The following is an 18,945-nucleotide window of genomic DNA, read 5'->3' on the forward strand; positions in this document are numbered from 1 at the left end:
GGGATGACGCAAGTGCATAAGAACCAGATTAACTGTGTACCTAGTACATAGTGGCAGCGGCTCGATTGAAGTGGCGATGTGGCGTGGAGACGTGCTTGAACCTGATGCAAGACTGATATGGCTGATGCGAATGAACAGCATGAGTAAAGCGGCTGACGGCACGCCGCGAGCCCGGTGCTCCGCAAGATACAAGCATTACAGCAAGGTGCAAAACAAACGGCGCAACAGATTTGGATGAATGCTCGATCAGGTCATGTGATCGATCCTATTTAGGAAACTGCAAGTCGATCATCATTTATTTTCTGCCATTTGTGGATAGTCACATGACTATCACATGACCTGCACGGACATTCATCCAAATTGGGCGCGTCGATTTTTTTGCACCTTGCTGTAATATTACTCCCGCATTTTAAGCGACATGTTGCCATGATGATCGGAAAGCAATGGAGGGAGAAAATGTTGTTTTTTTTTTGGTTTCCTTACAGAAGAGTAGATGTAGATCATGTGTACGAACGTACTATTCTAAGAGATGTGTTGGATAGAAGAAAGTGATTCAACGACGGTTTAGAAGGGTACCTGGACAAAAGAAAGGATAAAGGAATGGCGTCGATACCGGGACCCGACGACGGCCACCATCCCCATTAACCACAGCCAAAAGTATATCTACCCTATTTACCCGTCCACCCCCCTCCAAAATTAAAAAGACAAATTCAATCTAAGACCAAACGTCTAACAAGAGCCTCGACCTCTCCTTCATAGCCTTTAACTCTACCCACCCTTCCTCAATCCCCTTCCCCAACACAAACTCTCCCAAAATCCTCGCCAAAACCTCCTCAACCGACTTGCTCATACTTTTCGCATCCCCACAAATATACACATACCCTTTTCCTCCTTCACTCCCACTGCTAATCATCTTTCCAATCGTCTCCCTTTGATCCCAAATCAAATCCTGCACGTAAATCTTGCTCCCATCCGGTTTCCTCTTCCCAGACCTCGAGAACGCACAATGCATCTCAAATTTACCCTTCAACTCCTCCATATACCCAGGCCACTCATCTCTGTACAAGTAATCTTCATGTTCTGATCGGCAACCGTAGAAAAGCTGGATACGTCCCCAGGTGGAAAGCGCGTCCGGACCATTTTTATCAAGAGCCTTTCGAGCTAGGGCTACTCGTTCTTGGACAAATCCACGGAAAGGTGCCACGCCCTGTGTTATGTAAGAGATAACGCATGTCACAGATTTTTGGGTAAGAAGAGTAAAAACACTTACAGTTCCAGGCCCAACCATGAGCACAGGCGTCTTAGGATTCGTAGGGAGTCTGAACGCCGACCTTCGTACGTGAACGGGCGCCTTGTACAATCGAGGCCCAAATGCGTACGCATTCCTCGGTCCACCAATCGCATACGTCGGATGTCCGTTTGCGTCAACCAGCCCTTGTCCTTCAACCCCAGCCTCCACCTCTCCATACGTAGCACCCTTCAAATTCAACAAATAATTGGACGCAACTCCAAACACCCTCTTCCCCTTCTCAACTCCAACTCCCCGCCCTTGATCATCAACACTACTCCCCTCACTCTCATAAGTCAACACGACGCACGTAACGTGAATGCTAGTGGGGTACAACTTTGGACTACTCGAAATAGAGTAATACCTTGGCTGCAACCTTGGCAAAGCACTCACGATCACGTCGAATGGGATGTTCCACTTGGTCAGTTTCCCTTCCCTATTGACACCAACAGGTGCAACTTCGTCACCCGCGGCAAACTGCAACACCTCACCCAACTTCAAGCAACCTCCGGCAACCACCTCCCCGTAAAAAGCCTTGTCACTTCCCAACTTCCCGAGCACGGTCTTCGCCTCCTCGCTTGGCGCATACCGACTCAACACGTTCAGCACTTGTCTCCCAGCCACAGCACTAATATCAAGGTAATACCGTAATACGGTGTCGTACGTCGTAGGGACTGGGAAGGGAACTTTTGCGAGTGCGGGGTCAAGGCTTTCGATATCTATAACGGTTTGGGATCTTAATTTCGACTTTCCACCAGAGTCGGGATCAACGTCCAGTAAACCAAGCGTCGCTAGTAGCCGTGTGACTTCGACCTCGGAATTAGGGGGCCATATACCGACATGGTCTCCGTGTTGATACGTTAGACCTGATCCTTCAATATTGAACTCCATGTGAACACAATGGCGTGCGTGCGAGACCGCGAAAAGTTCCTTGGTGCATTGGATAGGGGCAGCATAAGGGTTTTTAGCGTCATGAATACCCTTCGTCTTGTTGAGAGCTCGAGCCGATAGTTCACCTAGTTTGACGGTTAGATTCGACAAAGGAGGGAGGCGGGAGAGACATACCGAGATAAACCTTCCCTTCATCAGCCGTTTTAATCTCCCTAACAACAAAATCAGGAGTGTCCCCACCAGCACCTTCCTCAACCCCCATAGCCTTCCCAAACTCCTCCCACATCCCATCCTTCCACGCCAAATAATCCTCTTCCATGCTCTTATCGTCATCGCCCTCCCCTCTCTCTCCAATCCTCACTCCTCCCATCTTCGTCATCGCCTCATCAACCTGCCTTCCAATAATATTATAATGCTCATACGTCCTATTTCCCAATCCAAACACAACATACTTGACACCATCTACTCGATGTCCATTCCCCGACGAAAACTCGAACGAATCATCCCGTAGGTTGGACACAAGTTGGACAGCATTATCCGTGGGTTCTCCTTCACCATACGTAGCCATCACGAAGACTACACAACAGTCCGAAGGCAAGGTGTCGAGTTTGTCAATGTCGTATTCTTCGGCGTCGCAGACGAGGGAGGAAAGTCCGAATTTGGACTTGGCTTCTTTGGCGAGACGGATGGCATACTCTTCGGCCGTGCCGGTTTGAGAACCGTAGAAGATGGCGATGCGTTTTTTCTATGGAAGGTAATTGGGAGGATGGAAGAGAAGAGGATATGCCGGTCAGGGTTGGTACGGGAGGTCATGGACAATGGGAGAGCGGAAAATGGAAGGGCAGGCAGAGCAAGATAACCGGACAGGTTATCATGATTTCGAAATAATGGCAACGTCAAGGAACAACACCAAGAGTACATGCAGTGACGATGTAGGATGACGAGTCGAGGAAGATTGGGGAAAGGAGAAGTAAAATTGAAAGCGAATAATCGTCAGTTCACATGATACGATGTCGCAGCGAAAATACCATAACACAGCAACACTGAGATAGAAACTCGGATCATGGCGCAACACAGCAAAGTGAAATAAAATGAAACAAGGTAAACCCCCAAATATCTTGGGAAACTCACCTGTTGCTTGAGCCTGGCCACGAAATCCCTTGGATCAATGGCTTCACCTGAATCACTAGCACCAATACCAACTGAAGAAGTTAAACCAGCATTGCCATTAGGGAGCTTAAACCCTCCATCGATAGATTTAGACGAGAAGAGTGAATCTTTGTAGAGGTAAAGGGTCCCAAGGACTAGACCTAGTGCGACGACGAGTATGTCCGAGGTGGATAATGAAGCCATGAGAGTTGGAATGAGGGAGAGGTATGTGGAGAGAGGATTCGTTGTGTTGGAGTTAGAGTTGGTAGAAGCGAGAGCGGCTTGCTGTTTGTCCGGAGACAAGTACGAAGAGAAGGAAGACTGATGACCCAGAGCCATAATCACCCCGCGTGTCCGGCGACCGTATGGTCAGTGAATGTGATGAAAAAAATTGGTGTTGACGTGTGAAAGATAGCACCGGAGCCAGAAGTGAGGGATCAAGTGAGCCAACAAGTGGTGAGAGAGGCGAAGAAGGGGATTAGTTAGTCTTATACGTTATTTTACTTGGGTTGGCGCTCCCCGTTGGATTGAGGAGAGCAAGGTAGATGGAGAGAAGGCAGTGGGAGAGGGACGTACTTGTATAAAAGGGTATTATGTTCGTTTAGCTCCGGACAGGAAATGGGCACGAGCAAAAGTCCCGTAAGGAAAGAAGATATGAAAAAAGTATGACACTCTACTGTTGCAGGTGAACCAGGCTCCGAATCGCTGAGACTCGTGCCAGCGGAGGGTTTAATTTCACACGGTCATGGGAATGATTACTAAGCTTTTTGACAGCTTGGGATCCATAGCACCAGCTGTCCCTTCAAGCTTTGTGTTCTTGCCTGTCGGCCTTATGCTTGCGTGCACTACTATGTAAGGGAATTTGGCCACCACCATCACCATCGCAACCCCTCTTCCGAGCGGTATATTGCACTGCAGGATCTCTTATTAATGAACCTAACGGTGTGAATTTACCGGAAGGGTCCTTCAATGTCTCTAACATCCCTCCTGTTCATCCCTTGTGCCAGTTAATGCTCCATATGTGAAAGGAACACAGACGTTACTACCCTCTTCACCTTGGGGCTGGGCTTGGAGCTTCGAGTCCTTAGACCTGACCACTCATTCTCACATGGCACTCAAGAGTCAATACTATTAATTAAAACAATCCTTCTCCATCCGATGATTGGCCGAGCTTGCGAGGCGTTGTTTACAGAGGGGTTAGTTTTTTTTTCGTGGGAATATACCGTGTGAAAGTGCAATCCCACCCCCCCATGGCCACCCCGTGAGAAATGGCCACCCCGTGGGATCTGTGCAACATCGGATCCAAATGTATATCTCATCCGTGCAATGTGTGTGCCACAAAATATTGCGGCAACACTTGCAGTGTTGTATGTTAATAAATACATAATAATCATAACAATCATTTAAACTATATATTTATTAACTTTGAGGGAAACTTAGGCTCTATGTAGCCTTTTAACCTTATCAACATAAGAGGGATGGCTCACCCGTGATATTGTGGCTGTGCTACATACACGCGCGCAAGCTGCAGCCCTCTCTCTCCCTCTCTGCAACTCCTTGCTACTGGCTCTCAGGCCCTTTCTGCAAAGCCTTAAGTGCCCTGGGCTTAGGATTTTGTATAAGTAGTACTATTTGGAGCAGATCCATAGGGTTCAAAGGTCTACTGAAGTGCGACCCCTGTCCCCCAGCCCCTGTGTTAGCCCGCACAGACTGGGATCAGTTCGGCAGTTTAAGACCAGCACCTCTCATAGCCTACAAGTTGTAGGGATTCCTGGCCCCTTTTTTCCTTTTGGAAAATACGTCAGCCTTGCTCCTTACTGCAACTTGTGCAGCGAGCCTGTTCCCTGCTTCACAATAGGAAATTTATTCAATTTGCCTGTAATAGGGCATATTGCCTTTGCAGAGGCCTTTTCTGTTTATACTGTGTGCACATTGAAGCTGTGGGTGCAAGAATATTTATAATTAACATCTTATGGAGTTAATTTAAATAAATTTTTAGATGCCAACTGAGGATGAGATCCTCCGTGCAGAGAAGATGAGGAGAAGAAATGAGAGGAAGAAGCTGAATCGTGCAGCTAGCCAAGGATCACTACATACACCACTCACTCAAATCCATTCTCAATCAACTGTTGCTGGGCCCTCCCAACCACCCAACTCTTCTGGGACATCTCAACAGAGATCCCAACATAATCGAAATCCATCTATTGGGACACAGCTTGCCCTTGACCTTCAACAACTGGATGTCCAATCTCAGGTTGGGTCTGAAACCCCTGAAATTCCTAGGAATACACTACGTATGTTGTATTCAGTTCTCAGTAGAATACACAGAATAACTTTCTACACAGAAATCACTCCACCAAGCTCTGCTGGTCCTCGACTTCACTCTGACCGTCTCTCACATACTCCTGAAGAGACACGTAGACAGCACCAGAGGACTCGTATTGGGTCTCCAGCTCAAGGTGGAGCTGATGTTGGCATGTATTCACCCTCTGGGCCTCTTGAGCCTTTCTCCCTTCCTGGGCCTTCATCTGTGCCTCAAAGTCATCATCATGAATCATCTCAAGATTCCGTTCAAGTTCATAATTCTCCAGAGCCAATGCAAAGATGCAATCGTGGCCATAATGCACCTGTCTCTGCATTTGATGGAGATAGGAACAGGTGTCGGAGATGTATTGACACTGATCGCAGGTACAAGGAGGCTCGCCAAAAAGCAGCCCAGGAGCAAATGGTGGATCAATCTTCACCTCCCCCCTCATCTCCCATTTCATCACAGGAACAACCTTCTCCTGCACCCTCTAGGCCATTATCTCCTCTGCCTTCATCCTCACCTCCAGACCTATCAGATTCACAGTGGGATCAAGGGCTCAATGATGAAGATTTGATGAGAGGATTTGCATCTGCAGTATCCGCCAATGATCGTGCTCTGTTAAAAAAGTTTCGAGAAGAGCTGATGAAGGTTCAAATGGAACACTGCGATGCTTGCCATGAGACATGGTTTGACTTGAAAGTCAAGGATGGACATTGTGCAAAGTGCAGAAAGGATGCGATCAAGTATACAGCAGCAAATTCCATGGACCCAGGCTGCAAGCCACAGTTCATTGTGGACGATCCTTCTTTGGAGCTCACACAGATCGAGGAGATGCTGCTTGCCCCAATTCATGTTGTCATGCAAGCCCACACTGTGTATGGTGGACAGATGAAGTATTCTGGACACATTTGCAACTTTGTCCGTGATACTTCTGAAGTTCGCCAGTTGCTCCCCATCCTTCCTGAGGAGTGTGAAGTCATCCAGATCCAACGGGAGGGTCCAGATCATGTCCTTGGTCATGATGTCCAGCATCTCTACTATGTTCGGCGCCATGTTGTTCAGCTGTGGTTAGAATGGCTTGTTGAGCATCACCCAGCATATCAACATGTCATTATTAGCCAGGAGAATCTGTCCCAACTTCCAGAGAGTGGTAGTGTCCAGCACCGCCTACAGTCCATTAGGATCAGTGAAGCAGGTGATGAAGGAGATGATATCCTGGGGCCATCAAATGGAGATGAGACTGATGGAGCAGAGGGGGGGAGGGCACTTTTCACATCAGGATTTGTTCCAAATGTGAATGAGGAGCGAGTCTCTGAGCTCCAAAACTTGTGCATGGCAGCACAGGCAGGACAAGGGCCTATTCTCATGCCGCACATTGAGTCCCAGCCAATCAGTGAATGGCATGACAATCCTATTGCCTCAAGGGCTTTCCCTAGCCTCTTCCCTTCTGGCCAGGCAGACTTTTGCAGTCCCCGTCAAAAACCAGTCTCATTCTCTGAATGGGCTTCACACCTCATGCGATATGAGGATGGTCGCTTTGCAAAACACCCTCGCTTTCGCTATTGGGCATTGAACACAATAATGCGCACTCAGGCCAAAAAAGACTCTTCATGGTATCTTACCACTCACCCAGATGAACGACAGTGGACAGTTGAGCAGATAAGGGAAATGGTGGCAGATGCTGGGCCTGACCAGCTGAGGGAACTAGCAAAGCGTGTCTCCAGATCAGGAGTGAAACTTGCGGGAACTAAACCATTTTGGATGGCACGTCAGAGTGAACTCACCGCCATGATGTATCAGCTCCGTTCACCTCATGCATTCATAACTGCATCAGCTGCAGACCTCCAATGGCCAGACCTCCACCAGCACATGCCACAGTGGGCAGAATCACAGGATGTTGGGGAGCAGGCAGCCTATCGGAAAAGGCGAGAAGACTTAAATGACAATCCTGCCATTGCTGCATACTACTTTGTGAAGAGATGGGAATTGTTTGTTGATTTAGTCCTCAAAAAAAAGTTCCAAATTGTTGATATGTGGTGGCGGTAAGTCAATGCACAGTTTACTTGGTACTGTTGTCTGATTTGTATCAAATGCTTAGTTATGAGTGGCAGTTTAGGGGGAGTAGCCATGTCCATGGCTTCATCTGGTTGAGGGATGCACCACCTGTGGATGATTTGGACCTTGATGATCAGGAGTCAATCCAGAACTTCATTTCTTTCTGGGATCCAATTGTGTCAACCTGGAATCCTGATATGCATGCCTTTTCCCATCAACACGCATCCTCACTATCCTATACTTTACTAGAAGACACCCAGAAGGAACTTGCAGAACTCCTTAACCGTGTTCAGCGTCATTCCAAATGCCCTTCCTCATATTGTTCGCGACGAAACAAACACACAAAGGAAGTGCAGTGCCGATTTGGCTTCCCAAAGGACCTTGATGAGCTCACTAAAATTGTCAAGGATGAGAAAGGGATCATTGATCTTTGTACAAGGAGGAATGACCCAATCCTGAACTCCTACAATGATACTGTCATCCTGGGATGGCGTGGAAACATTGACTTCCGTCCCGTGACAAGCTTCAGTGCTGTTCTGGCATATGCTGCAAAATATGTCACAAAGGCTGAATCCAAATCTCGAACATATGATGAAGTCTTACAAGCCATCCTTGACAGGTCCAATGCTTCAGACCGGGTGCAAGGGGTATATCTGAAGCTACTTCAGACCCTCATCACTGAGCGAGACTTTTCCGCACAAGAGGTCTGCCACCTTCTCCATGGCCTGAAGATGCACCATTCCACACGCTCCTACATATCTGTCCCACTTTTCCCAAGGCCTTCACTCCCACTTGACTTTGAGAATGCAACACGAGAGTTCAAGACACTCAGGGAGAAATACAGCTTGCGGCCTCATAATCTTGGCAATCTGTCCTATTTAGCATTTCTGCGGAGATATGATTATCAAAGCTATAAAGAGCGTGGTGCGAATCCACAGCGTGCAAATGCTGCAAAGGAACGGGTAACCATCATGTATCCCATCCCACACCCACACCCTGAAAATGAAGAAACATATCCCTTCTTTTGTTTTGCAAAGTTGCTTCTTCATTGTCCATGGAAATTAGGTGATGCTTGGCTGGAGGATGAGGATTGCTGGGTGGAGAAGTGGTCTGAATGGTCTGAAGACCATCATGAACTTCTAAATGATGGACTACCTTCTTTGGAGCAGAGTAGGACTGAGGATCAGGATGGTCAGGATGATGAAGACGAATTAGAGGAGCTCACTCAGGAGGAGGGTTTTAACCCAATGGAGGGTTGGCAGCTTGAAGCATTACTTGGGCCCCATCGACAGCCAGGTGTTACAATTGAGGCATTGGGGAGCAGACCTGTGGATCGTCAGCACAACTGGTGCCAATCTTCACTACCCATCGACATACTGAGGGATGCAGAAAACTTCCTGAAGGAGGCCAAAGCCATCGAAGGAGGCAGTTCAGAATTGGAATTTGCCCCTGTTGAATACCAGAAACTGAAAGGCAACCAGAGAATTGTCTTCATTCGGGTTATGGCATACTTCAAGGCACTATTTATGCACCTTCGGGACCGTATAAACCCTAAGCCTGACCCTCTCCACATTAACATTGATGGCAGTGCTGGGACTGGAAAATCCTTCCTCATTGGGGCCATTTGCACATCCCTTAATGAGATAGCTACTGAATATGGCATTCCAGGATCCCCTGTTGTGCGTCTTGCACCGACTGGGGTGGCAGCATTTGGGATCAGGGGTTGGACAATCCATTATGCTTTGGGAATTGGTGCCAAGAAGTGGGTAGGGTTGACAAATTCTGGGAAAGCACGCCTCCAAGACAGGTGGAAGGACATCAAGTTGATCATTCTTGATGAAAAGTCAATGGTTGGATGTAGAACTGCTGGAAAGATTGTCAGTCGCCTCAAAGATATCTTTCCTGAAGCAGCAGATAACCAACTGGCTGGCATGTCCCTGCTCCTCTTTGGAGACTTTTGTCAACTTCCACCAGTTGGTGAAGCCCCTTTATTTACCACAGCCAATCTGAAGCATGACCTCAGTCGCATTGGAAATCGTCTCTACCATTCTATCCCTGAGTCAATAACGCTAAAACAAATCTTCCGCCAAGAGGGTGCAGATAGAGAGCAGACACATTTCCGTGATTTCCTTCAACGTCTTCGAACCAATGAGGTCACTTTGGAAGATTTCAACCAGCTTCTGGTTCCACGCATGTGGACTAACCTCCCCCAGCATGAAAGAGAGGGTTTCTCAACAGAAATTCATCTTCTCCCACAGAATGAGCTTGTTGATACCTTTAACCTTCATCGATTAGCCTCATTGAATAAGCCTGTTGTTCGTATCAAGGCAATAAACCATGGGGCAGGAGCAGCAGCTGCATCAAAAGATGAGGCAGAAGGTTTGGACAGTGAGATCTTGCTAGCAGAAGGTGCTTCTGTCATGCTCACTCGAAATATTTGGACAGATAAAGGTGAGACATATAAATACATGGTCTTCCCCACAAGGTATTGATATAAATGCAGGTCTTGTGAATGGTGCTCGTGGGACAGTGGACCATATTGGATATGCACCAGATGCTGATCCCACTAAAGACATCCCTCTGGTTGTTTTTGTATGCTTCCCAACATACACTGGCCCAGTGGATGCAAAGTGGCTATCTCAAAACAATCCAGATTGCCCAGTTGTGCCCATTATCCCCTTCACTACACGCTGGGAGACTCGGGATAAACACTCACTTTCCCGTACCCAATTTCCACTTACACTTGCATGGGGTATATCCATCCACAAGAGTCAAGGTCTAACACTTGAAAGGGCAGTGATTGATTTGGGACCAAGTGACTTTGCAGTTGGATTATCATATGTTGCAATCTCACGGGTCAAGTCAATCAAGGGAATTGCATTCAGAACATCATTTGACCTGACCCGTCTCCAAAAAGTCAATAATCCAGAAGGTGGGATTCGGGGAATGTTGCTCCGAGATAATGTTAGACGTGAACAGCTTGATTTTCATGAAAACCCATATGATGTTGATGTATCTGAATATGTATTTTTAGATGATGATTGATTGATTGGGTCCTCTTCCTCTGACATCTATACATTATTGGCCAAGCTTGCGAGGCATTGTACATGCAGTCACATCCAGCAGCACAGTATGCCCAGAGAGTAACTGCCATGGGTTGAGACAGTGGTTTGTTGGCTGAGCTTGCAAGGCATGCATTTGTTTGGGTAAGGGCTGTGTGTGTGCAAGTGCTGAGTGTGTGGAGTGTGTGTGTGGTGTGGAGTGTGGAGTGTGTGAGTGCAGTGTGGTGAGTGTGGTGTGTGAGTGCGGTGTGTGGTGTGTGGTGTGTGGTGTGTGGTGTGTGATGTGTGGTGTGTGATGTGTGGTGTGTGGTGTGTGGTGTGAGTGTGAGTGCTGAGTGCTGAGTGCTGAGTGCTGAGTGCTGAGTGTGGTGTGTGAGTGTGGTGTGTGAGTGTGGTGTGTGGTGTGTGGTGTGTGGTGTGTGGTGTGTGGTGTGTGGTGTGTGGTGTGTGGTGTGTGGTGTGAGTGTGAGTGTTGAGTGTTGAGTGCCGAGTGCTGAGTGTGGTGTGTGAGTGTGGTGTGTGAGTGCAGTGTGTGAGTGTGGTGTGTGAGTGCAGTGTGGTGTGTGCTGTGTGCTGTGTGTGTGTGTGTGTGTGTGTGCTGTGTGTGTGTGTGTGTATGCATCCCTGGAAAGTAATTGCCCATGGGTTGGGTTGGGGGGTTGGGTTGGTGGTTGGGGGTTTGGGTTGGTGGTTGGGTCGGGTAGGGGGTTGGGAAGTTGGGTATGGGGCTGTGGTGTGGTGGGAACGTATCTCTTTAATAATGCCATATGGAGCAGAGCAGGACAGCCCCTGCAGTGACCAATGTGGAGTAAGGACAGGGAGCAAGTGCAGAACACATGGCTAGCTGTCTCTGATAACATTGATTTCCCTGGGTAGCATGTAACACTATGATGGCAACTTAATAACATCGATTTCCCTGGGTAGCATGTATATATGCAATCCTGCTTCCATTTTTATCAGTCACCTGCCAAGACTTTAACCCACATACATGTGGAGGAGTGTCCATGCACCCTCCCTCTACCTGACATCTAGGGCTCCTAGCAGATCAGACCCATATTGGCCTACTGTACTGGCACAACCAACAACCTCTTCCCATGGCCTCCAGGAGTTACTGGAGCCATAAATCAATTCAATTTTGTTGATTTTCAATTCAATCCAAGACCTTCACGTGACACGTGACAGGTTGTTGATCGTGCCAGTACAGTATCTTTGTGGGCCAATCTGAATGTCAGGGACATAGCATATGACTACATATATCACTGCATGTAGCTGCATCAGCCCATAACTCTCTCACCCCTTTCCCTGATCTGACTCCACCCCTTGATCTGAGTATCTCCCTGTTTGTTGCCTACCTCATCATTTAGTTCTGTTGATCCTTTTTCTTCCAATTGATTCATATCTCTCATGTATATAGCCCTATGTGTTGCTGAGGGTTGGAACCTCAGCTTTGTCTATGACTAGGTTTTTGGGTGATACTTGACTTGGACTGACAAGCAATCCCTGACACTGAATGCACATTTCAATCTGTGGGTATGGCTCAGATTCTTGGATTGGGTATAGAGTTTATTTACTGCAACAAATAGATCATTGCCTGAACTAAACACTTTGCATACAAATGAAGATGGCATATATTTGAAATTGCAGTACGGTTTGTTAGAGGGTTCCTCCCAAACTGGATGGCCAAGCTTGCAGCGCAGCGCCGAAGGCGCTGCAAGCTCGGCCATCCAGTTTGAGGGGAACCCTCATAACAATTGTAGCCTGGTTTATTTAATTGAGGTTTGACCGGCCAGGCCACCATCCATCCGATCAGCGACCTGACTCGAACGATCGGACAATCGTGCGACAAGGCGCAAGATATCCTTGGACTTAGGCTTTCGGGATAGCTTGCCAAGGAACCACCTTTCCCAGCTGCGTCTTTATCTAGGCGAAGGCAGACAGGTAGACAGCAATCCTTAGTTCACTGGGAGCACAGCCTGAGCGCCGGATGTCATTCAAAAATCCTGAGAGTTGAGATGAGTGAGAAGTTTGTGGGGGAAGAAGTCTGATCATGAAGTTAAAGAGATGTGCTTGCCGTTTGGGTGAAGAGAATGAACATTGATGTTGACGTCGGTGCAAGCAACGAATCACATTGAACAGTTCATCAAGAAATTCACACGAACCATCGCCACCAACGCCTGGTCAAGTTCTCGTCCTGTTATGCTTCTGACGCACTCTTTGATCTTCCCAATGGCACAATATCTTGAGTGATGAGCCTGCCCAACAGATGGACCTTCCATCTTTCCATAAGCGAACCAATGAATTGCGTGCGCGCGGTTGACCAGATGGCTGAGCCGCGCGGTATTGGTTTGATTGTCACTGCCTCGTTGGCGCTCTAACCATCCACCGATGGCCAACGCTCTCAGGCGAAACATCCAACGCCTCCTTACAGCAGGAGGTGACATGGCCATCCCAATTCTCGTAACGATTAATGCTGCATCGGATGTATGCCCCCCCTTAAAAAGTGCCACTAATTGTGCACTTTTCATCTTCGAGGAGGTCCAAGTAAGTAATGGTTTGTGATGAATGAAGGGGCTCGCCACTTATGCTACGCAGAAGTTCAAATCAGACACAAGAGAATGGACGGAATTTGGGAAATGTGTGGTTGTTGTTGTAGCAGATGTCCTGGCAGCCATCGAGTCCTATGACGCTTCAACTGAAGAGGCAAAGCCTTGGCTAGAGAACGTCAAGAAGCTGGATGCGTGCCATCGGTCTTCGGTCGCTTGGCTGCCCCATTTACGTGACACTCGACAGCGCTCTAAAACCGAAATCGAACCAATCTTCGGAAAAATGAGGGGGGCGGTCCGATATCATCAACTTTGCATCACACTTGATACATCCCGGAAAGATTGATGGCCTTAAGAAAGTCCTCGACAAAGCTTTAGCAGTAACCCTTCCTCCATCGTTGTCACTCCATCATCCTGACGTTTGGAATCCCGCAGCTCAACATTAACGACAGGCGCCAAACTAACAGACATAGCAAATAGCCAAGACCGTTTGAATCGCTGGCTAGAGAGCGATTCAGTTCTGAGTAAACCGCAATACCCAACCGTCGCCCACCACGACCCAGCGGCAGCGTGTCAGGAAGGCACCAGAACGGATCTTATCGGGCGTATCATGACCTGGTGTCGCGACATGGAGGGCAGCGCGGATCGGGTGATGCTGCTGACCGCAGTGGCCGGTGCAGGAAAGACATCCATCGCGCATTCAATCGCAGAGAAGTGTGCGAGCAAAGGGTCACTGTTATTGACCTTCTTTTTCAAGGCAGGGGAGCAACCACGACCAGGTCACCTATTCAGCGGCATGGCTCGATCCCTACCTGTTATCAGCCGGCAGGTGTTTGAGCGCGATATCAAGTCGATAGTTAGATATCGTGCTCTGGCCAAGTCATGGACCCTTATGTACCTATTTGGGTGGCCAGCCAGAACAAAAGAGTACAAAGTGGCGCACAACATGAAGTTAAGAGAAGTCCTTTCCGCTGCCTGAGCGGGTGGCTACGATATGTGTGCCCCGGCGCGCCACGTCGGCAATAAGGTGCCTGGTGGCCCGTCCTCGTCACTGCGCTACGTCGGGTTGCCACGTCAACACTACCAAGGCACGACCCCACGTACCGTGCCTTTGTCGTATCCATTCTGTTGGAAACCACCTCGGCCTAGAAGGGGCGTTTGGTGTAATGGCAACACACAAGCTTGGAGTTCTGCGGTTCGATTCCCATGCAGAACGTCCGAACTTTTAGGTCTCGTGACCACCCAAACTTCCAACACATTAATCTTCAAGACGGTCCAACTCTCTCGACTGCATCCTTCACAGTGCAATTCGAGGAACTTGTGGCTGAACCTTGTCGTCGGAAGCCATTACCTCCCGGTGATCCTTTGGTGGTCATCATCGATGCTTTAGACGAGTGTGAGCCCTTATTGATATACTTCGAGAAAGAAGTGCCGAAATTACCGTCGAACATCAAGTTCTTTCTCACCTCGAGACCAATTTATCTTGTTGATCGTCTTCTCTCATCCAATTTCCCTATTGGCATGCTTGGCATAAATATCTTGGATGATGCCAACAAACAAGACTGCTCTGTTTACATCCGCGCACAGCTGCGTCGTGCAAGAGATGCCCATCCGGGTTTGAAAGGTGAATTCACGAAAGAAGATACTATGCTGGTCCATGGCATATCGGAAAAAGCGGGTGGATTGTTCATTTGGCTTAGCACCGTCTTCCGCTATGTGAGGTTTGGCCAAGAAGCCGAGGGAGACGCTAGACAAGCTGCTTGATACAGGTGCCTCCCGATCAATGGCTTCTCCTGAAGGAGTGATGGATACACTGTATACGAGCATTCTGGACAAATGTGATTAGGAGGATGAAGATTTGTGCACGACTACCCCATCGTTATGGGGGTGATCCTGATCACCCAACAACCACTGTTTGTTGTGGCATGGAGTACAATTTTGTCTCCTTTCTTAAAGTCTTCTATCTACGACACGTTAGTTGAACTCGCTCCCCTCCTCTCAGGAGTCTCCATTCCGACGCACCGATTCGTATCATTCACCAATCTTTCCGTGATTTCCTCATGGGCCAAACCGATCCTCACTCACTCACCCATCATCGTTACGTGGTCGATACGATGAGGGAGAACGCTAAGATGGCACTGCGCTGCACCGAGATCTTGAATGAGGATCTTTGCTGTATCAAGGGTCTGGGGTTGATTGAAAGCTTGTCCGAAAAGGATGAAATGCCGCGCGTCTCTCGGGACATGCTGTCCGAACAACTCCGTTACACATGTCGGCATATTTTGTACCATCTCAATGAAGTTCAGGAACCACTAGATGCGCTCAGTGGATCGGCTCGCACGTTCCTGAATCAGCATACAGCACGCTGGGTGGAAGTTTGTGTGAGGACGGAAGGATACATCAGCATATCATCCCTCCCCGAGTGGGCCAAGGTATGAAATTTCAGTCAGGCTAATAAGGCGTTCTTATTCAGTCTCATTTACTTTCAGCTGAGCGCATCAAAGGAAGACATTCACATGCTGGTCCAAATGCTGAGAAGGAATCTGACATTCTTTTCAAGATTTCAGGAGGCATATGAGTTGGCAAATGATTCCGTTACACTTTGCCGTTGTCTTGTGTTGGAAGACTCAGAATCCTACACCCCGACTTTGGCTCGATCACTCCACAATCTCAATGCGTCGATCAGCAATCTGTGTCGTCATTATGATGCACTCCCGGTAATTGAAGAGAGTGTTGAACTCTGGCGTAAGCTAGTTGCCGTTCACCCGGCATCACACACGTCGAATTTGGCGCTATCGCTCCAAAATCTTCAGATATCACTTAACAATCTCGGACGCCATTCGGAAGCGCTTCCAGTGATCGAGAAAAGTGTGAAACTCTGGTGCGGGCTAGTTGCCGATCATCCGACACCGCACATGCCGAAATTGGCTCGATCACTCCACGATTTTCGGACATCTCTTGACAATCTAGGACGGCATCCCGATGCGCTCGTGGCGATCGAAGATAGTGTGAAATTTTGGCGCAAGCTAGCTGACACCTACCCGACATCATACACACCGGATTTGGCTCGATCGCTCCAGGACCTCAAGGTGTCGCTCAACAAACTCGGGCGGCATTCTGAGGCGCTCCCGGTGATCGAGGAAAGTGTTGACCTTTGGCGCGAGTTAGCTGCCGATCACCCGACAGCATACACCCCCAATTTAGCTCGATCGCTCCAAAATCTTAAAGTGTCGCTTGACAATCTGGCACATCATTCCGAGGCGCGCCAAGCAATTGAAGAAAGTGTTAGGCTCTGGCGTGAGCTAGTTGCCATCCATCCGATATGTTACACCCCAGAGTTGGCTCGGTCACTCTACAGTCTCGGATGCTCGTTCGATAAGCTTGGTCGTTATGGTGAGGCCGTGCCTTTCATCCAATAATCCATTTCTTTCTGGCGTCTGCCACTCGTTACCCCTTCCACACCACATGTCTCTGCTTTTAGCCTTGGCATTGCAGGCGCTATCCGAGATCCTTTCGAAGCTGGGGCGCTATGCAGAGGCACTTGAGATGGGTCAAGAGTCGATATCATACTAAATCCTGACGCCTATGTAGATGACCTTCGAGACTCATGTTTTTGCGTTGCGGTCGCAATGGAGGGTCTTGGAAAACACGGGGGCTAGCGACTATACGCATTGAGGACTTAACACCAAGGGGGATATAAATCATGCGTGACGGGTGGCCGCACCGACTTTACATATATCATGAACTATGCTCCCATAATATCCTATTCACCATACAGTCGAACGCGAATCTATAGGCTGAGGTTTCGTTTGTCCCGTTGCTCTTCGCGATATTCTGGATTGTGAGAGAACCAACAACTGTCTGCGGCTTTGAGCAAAAACAGCCGGCGAGTCGTGACTCTGTCGTGCAAACAGGCCTCAGGAAATCAGCTCATTTGACCGGCTGGCGCTGAACCAGATTTCAGATGCGGACCATTGATTTTCAACCATGTTCCGACCTCTCGCATGATTAAAAGCAGTTGCTACGAGTCTGAGAGTCTGAGTAGGAATAGTCCAATCATTTTCGAGGACGTTGTCGGATGGCGAATTTCCATCTTCCATATTTACCGTGTAACTTGTGGCTGCCAAGCAGCTGTAAGCTCGGGATCGAGAGCCATATGACAAATCGACATCGATATGAATGATCGAATGACCCAACACAATGGTGTTCTTTCCTTCAACCACAGGGACTATATAGAGTCATTTGTACTCGGCTCCAAGTTGTCATGTCTTTGTGCTTCTGCAGCGTATGAATGCCCACACAAGTCACTCATTTTTTTCTTTGGGTAGAACCTTCGGTAGCTTTCGCGGGCGGGGATGCCAAGCTGAGGAAGGGCGAGGCCTTCCACTCATTTCTCTCACCCCCCGGCTTCTATCGAGATTAGCGACTTATTGTGGCCCGGCAGCCCCTCCTACATAGTGCATCGTCGAAGATGTTGAGCCGCTCATTTTAAGCCATGCAACACTCAGATTATGGAGTACGAGATCAATGACCGCACCATTGCCTGAATACTGAACATCTCGATTTGATATGTGAGGAAAGGGGAGAAACTCGGATTCTAGGACGACGAGACTTGTGTACGAACTAATGGCACTCATCATCATCAGCAATTCAGATGTGGGATTGTGGTGTTGTTGTGCACAATCCATATGCTGGGACTCTACACATCTGTGTTACACACAATCCAGGCCACCTGCCCCATATTCTCTCACTGTCACGGCCGTGCATTCCGGCCCGTTAGCCGTCCGTCCCGATGCCGCCCGAGCCCATTCCCGCTATGTGAGCGTGAACGCGAGCCCCGACCTCAGCCCTATCCTCCCTGAGGACTCCCTGCTCGCTCCCCTGCTTGCCCTAGGCTCCCCTGCACCTGGCCGACTCCCCCACGGCCACACCAACCTTCCTGCCCCGAGTCCGCCTCCGGCACCGTGCCCAGCGCGACTCCTCTACCCCGCCCACTTGGCCCCTACAGGGCCGCTACCATTCCCGCACCCGACTCCGGCCCAACTCCGAGTCCAGCGCTGCTATGATACCATTGCCGCTATCGCGGCCCTACTTTATTTATCTGTTATTGTTTGTTTTGACCCTCGGTCATTGCCGGCCGCTGTGCGGCCAACCCCGCTCCTTGTTCCCTTTTGCTTCCGGACCCTTCGGCGTTCGGCCCGGGTCCGCTTCAATTCATTCTGCCTTCATATATATATCCTGTATACTACATTATAGTACTTTAGCTCTAATATCAATTTGACCACGACTCCCCAAGTCCTGACTCCAGCAAGGCAACCCCAGTAAGTCTGAAATGAGGGCCAAGAGACAGCTAGGGGCACAGCGCTCCTTTAGAGTCACTGAGGCCAAATGCCCTACCCTCGGGCCTTGTTCACGGCATCACGGCCATTGCAGCCTATAGCGGCCTGCAACGGCGACCTTCGGTGCCGACCCCAGATCAGTGTCTAACACTTTTCCTTTGTTCAGAAATAATCCACCATTGATTTGTACCCTTAAATTTTCCTTAAATCAGCCTTAAACTGGGACTTGTAATTCACTTATTGAATACTTGTAAATACTTATCACCTTAAATCGAGGATGTTGGGCATAGCAAACCCTTATCAAACGATT

The 18,945-nt window shown here is 48.6% G+C and overlaps 5 protein-coding genes across 5 annotated transcripts; 3 read left to right on the forward strand and 2 right to left on the reverse strand.

Annotated features, from left to right (window-relative positions):
- Positions 1-715: 715 nt before the first annotated feature.
- EI90DRAFT_2916594 (uncharacterized protein) lies at positions 716-3,532 on the reverse strand (the record flags this gene model as incomplete). Its single annotated transcript, XM_039054591.1, has 5 exons — positions 716-1,207; positions 1,271-2,304; positions 2,354-2,924; positions 3,311-3,351; positions 3,397-3,532. The coding sequence occupies 5 exons, from the start codon at positions 3,530-3,532 to the stop codon at positions 716-718; spliced, it is 2,274 nt and encodes a 757-aa protein (XP_038917472.1).
- A 579-nt stretch (positions 3,533-4,111) lies between these two features.
- Positions 4,112-4,473, reverse strand: EI90DRAFT_3052134 (uncharacterized protein). The gene has a single exon (XM_039059908.1). It carries the CDS (start codon positions 4,308-4,310, stop codon positions 4,131-4,133), a length of 180 nt encoding a protein of 59 aa, XP_038917473.1. The 5' UTR covers positions 4,311-4,473; the 3' UTR covers positions 4,112-4,130.
- Positions 4,474-13,138: 8,665 nt separating this feature from the next.
- On the forward strand, positions 13,139-14,275 carry EI90DRAFT_3015361 (uncharacterized protein; the record flags this gene model as incomplete). The annotated part of the gene is made up of 4 exons (XM_039056888.1): positions 13,139-13,294; positions 13,346-13,591; positions 13,638-13,696; positions 13,732-14,275. The coding sequence occupies 4 exons, from the start codon at positions 13,139-13,141 to the stop codon at positions 14,273-14,275; spliced, it is 1,005 nt and encodes a 334-aa protein (XP_038917474.1).
- A 227-nt stretch (positions 14,276-14,502) lies between these two features.
- On the forward strand, positions 14,503-15,060 carry EI90DRAFT_3121777 (uncharacterized protein; the record flags this gene model as incomplete). The annotated part of the gene is made up of 1 exon (XM_039063435.1): positions 14,503-15,060. The coding sequence occupies one exon, from the start codon at positions 14,503-14,505 to the stop codon at positions 15,058-15,060; it is 558 nt and encodes a 185-aa protein (XP_038917475.1).
- A 764-nt stretch (positions 15,061-15,824) lies between these two features.
- EI90DRAFT_2916314 (uncharacterized protein) lies at positions 15,825-16,715 on the forward strand (the record flags this gene model as incomplete). The annotated part of the gene is made up of 1 exon (XM_039054581.1): positions 15,825-16,715. One exon carries the CDS (start codon positions 15,825-15,827, stop codon positions 16,713-16,715), a length of 891 nt encoding a protein of 296 aa, XP_038917476.1.
- Positions 16,716-18,945: the final 2,230 nt, after the last annotated feature.

The sequence above is a fragment of the Cantharellus anzutake genome (genome assembly GCF_015039405.1).
Source record: "Cantharellus anzutake strain C23 chromosome Unknown EI90scaffold_17, whole genome shotgun sequence".
In the NCBI taxonomy this organism is placed as follows: domain Eukaryota; kingdom Fungi; phylum Basidiomycota; class Agaricomycetes; order Cantharellales; family Hydnaceae; genus Cantharellus; species Cantharellus anzutake.

What these genes read in the sequence shown, in the direction of transcription:
- EI90DRAFT_3052134 (XM_039059908.1), bottom strand. Translation starts at nt 4,310, where the DNA reads ATGTTAGAGACATTGAAGGACCCTTCCGGTAAATTCACACCGTTAGGT.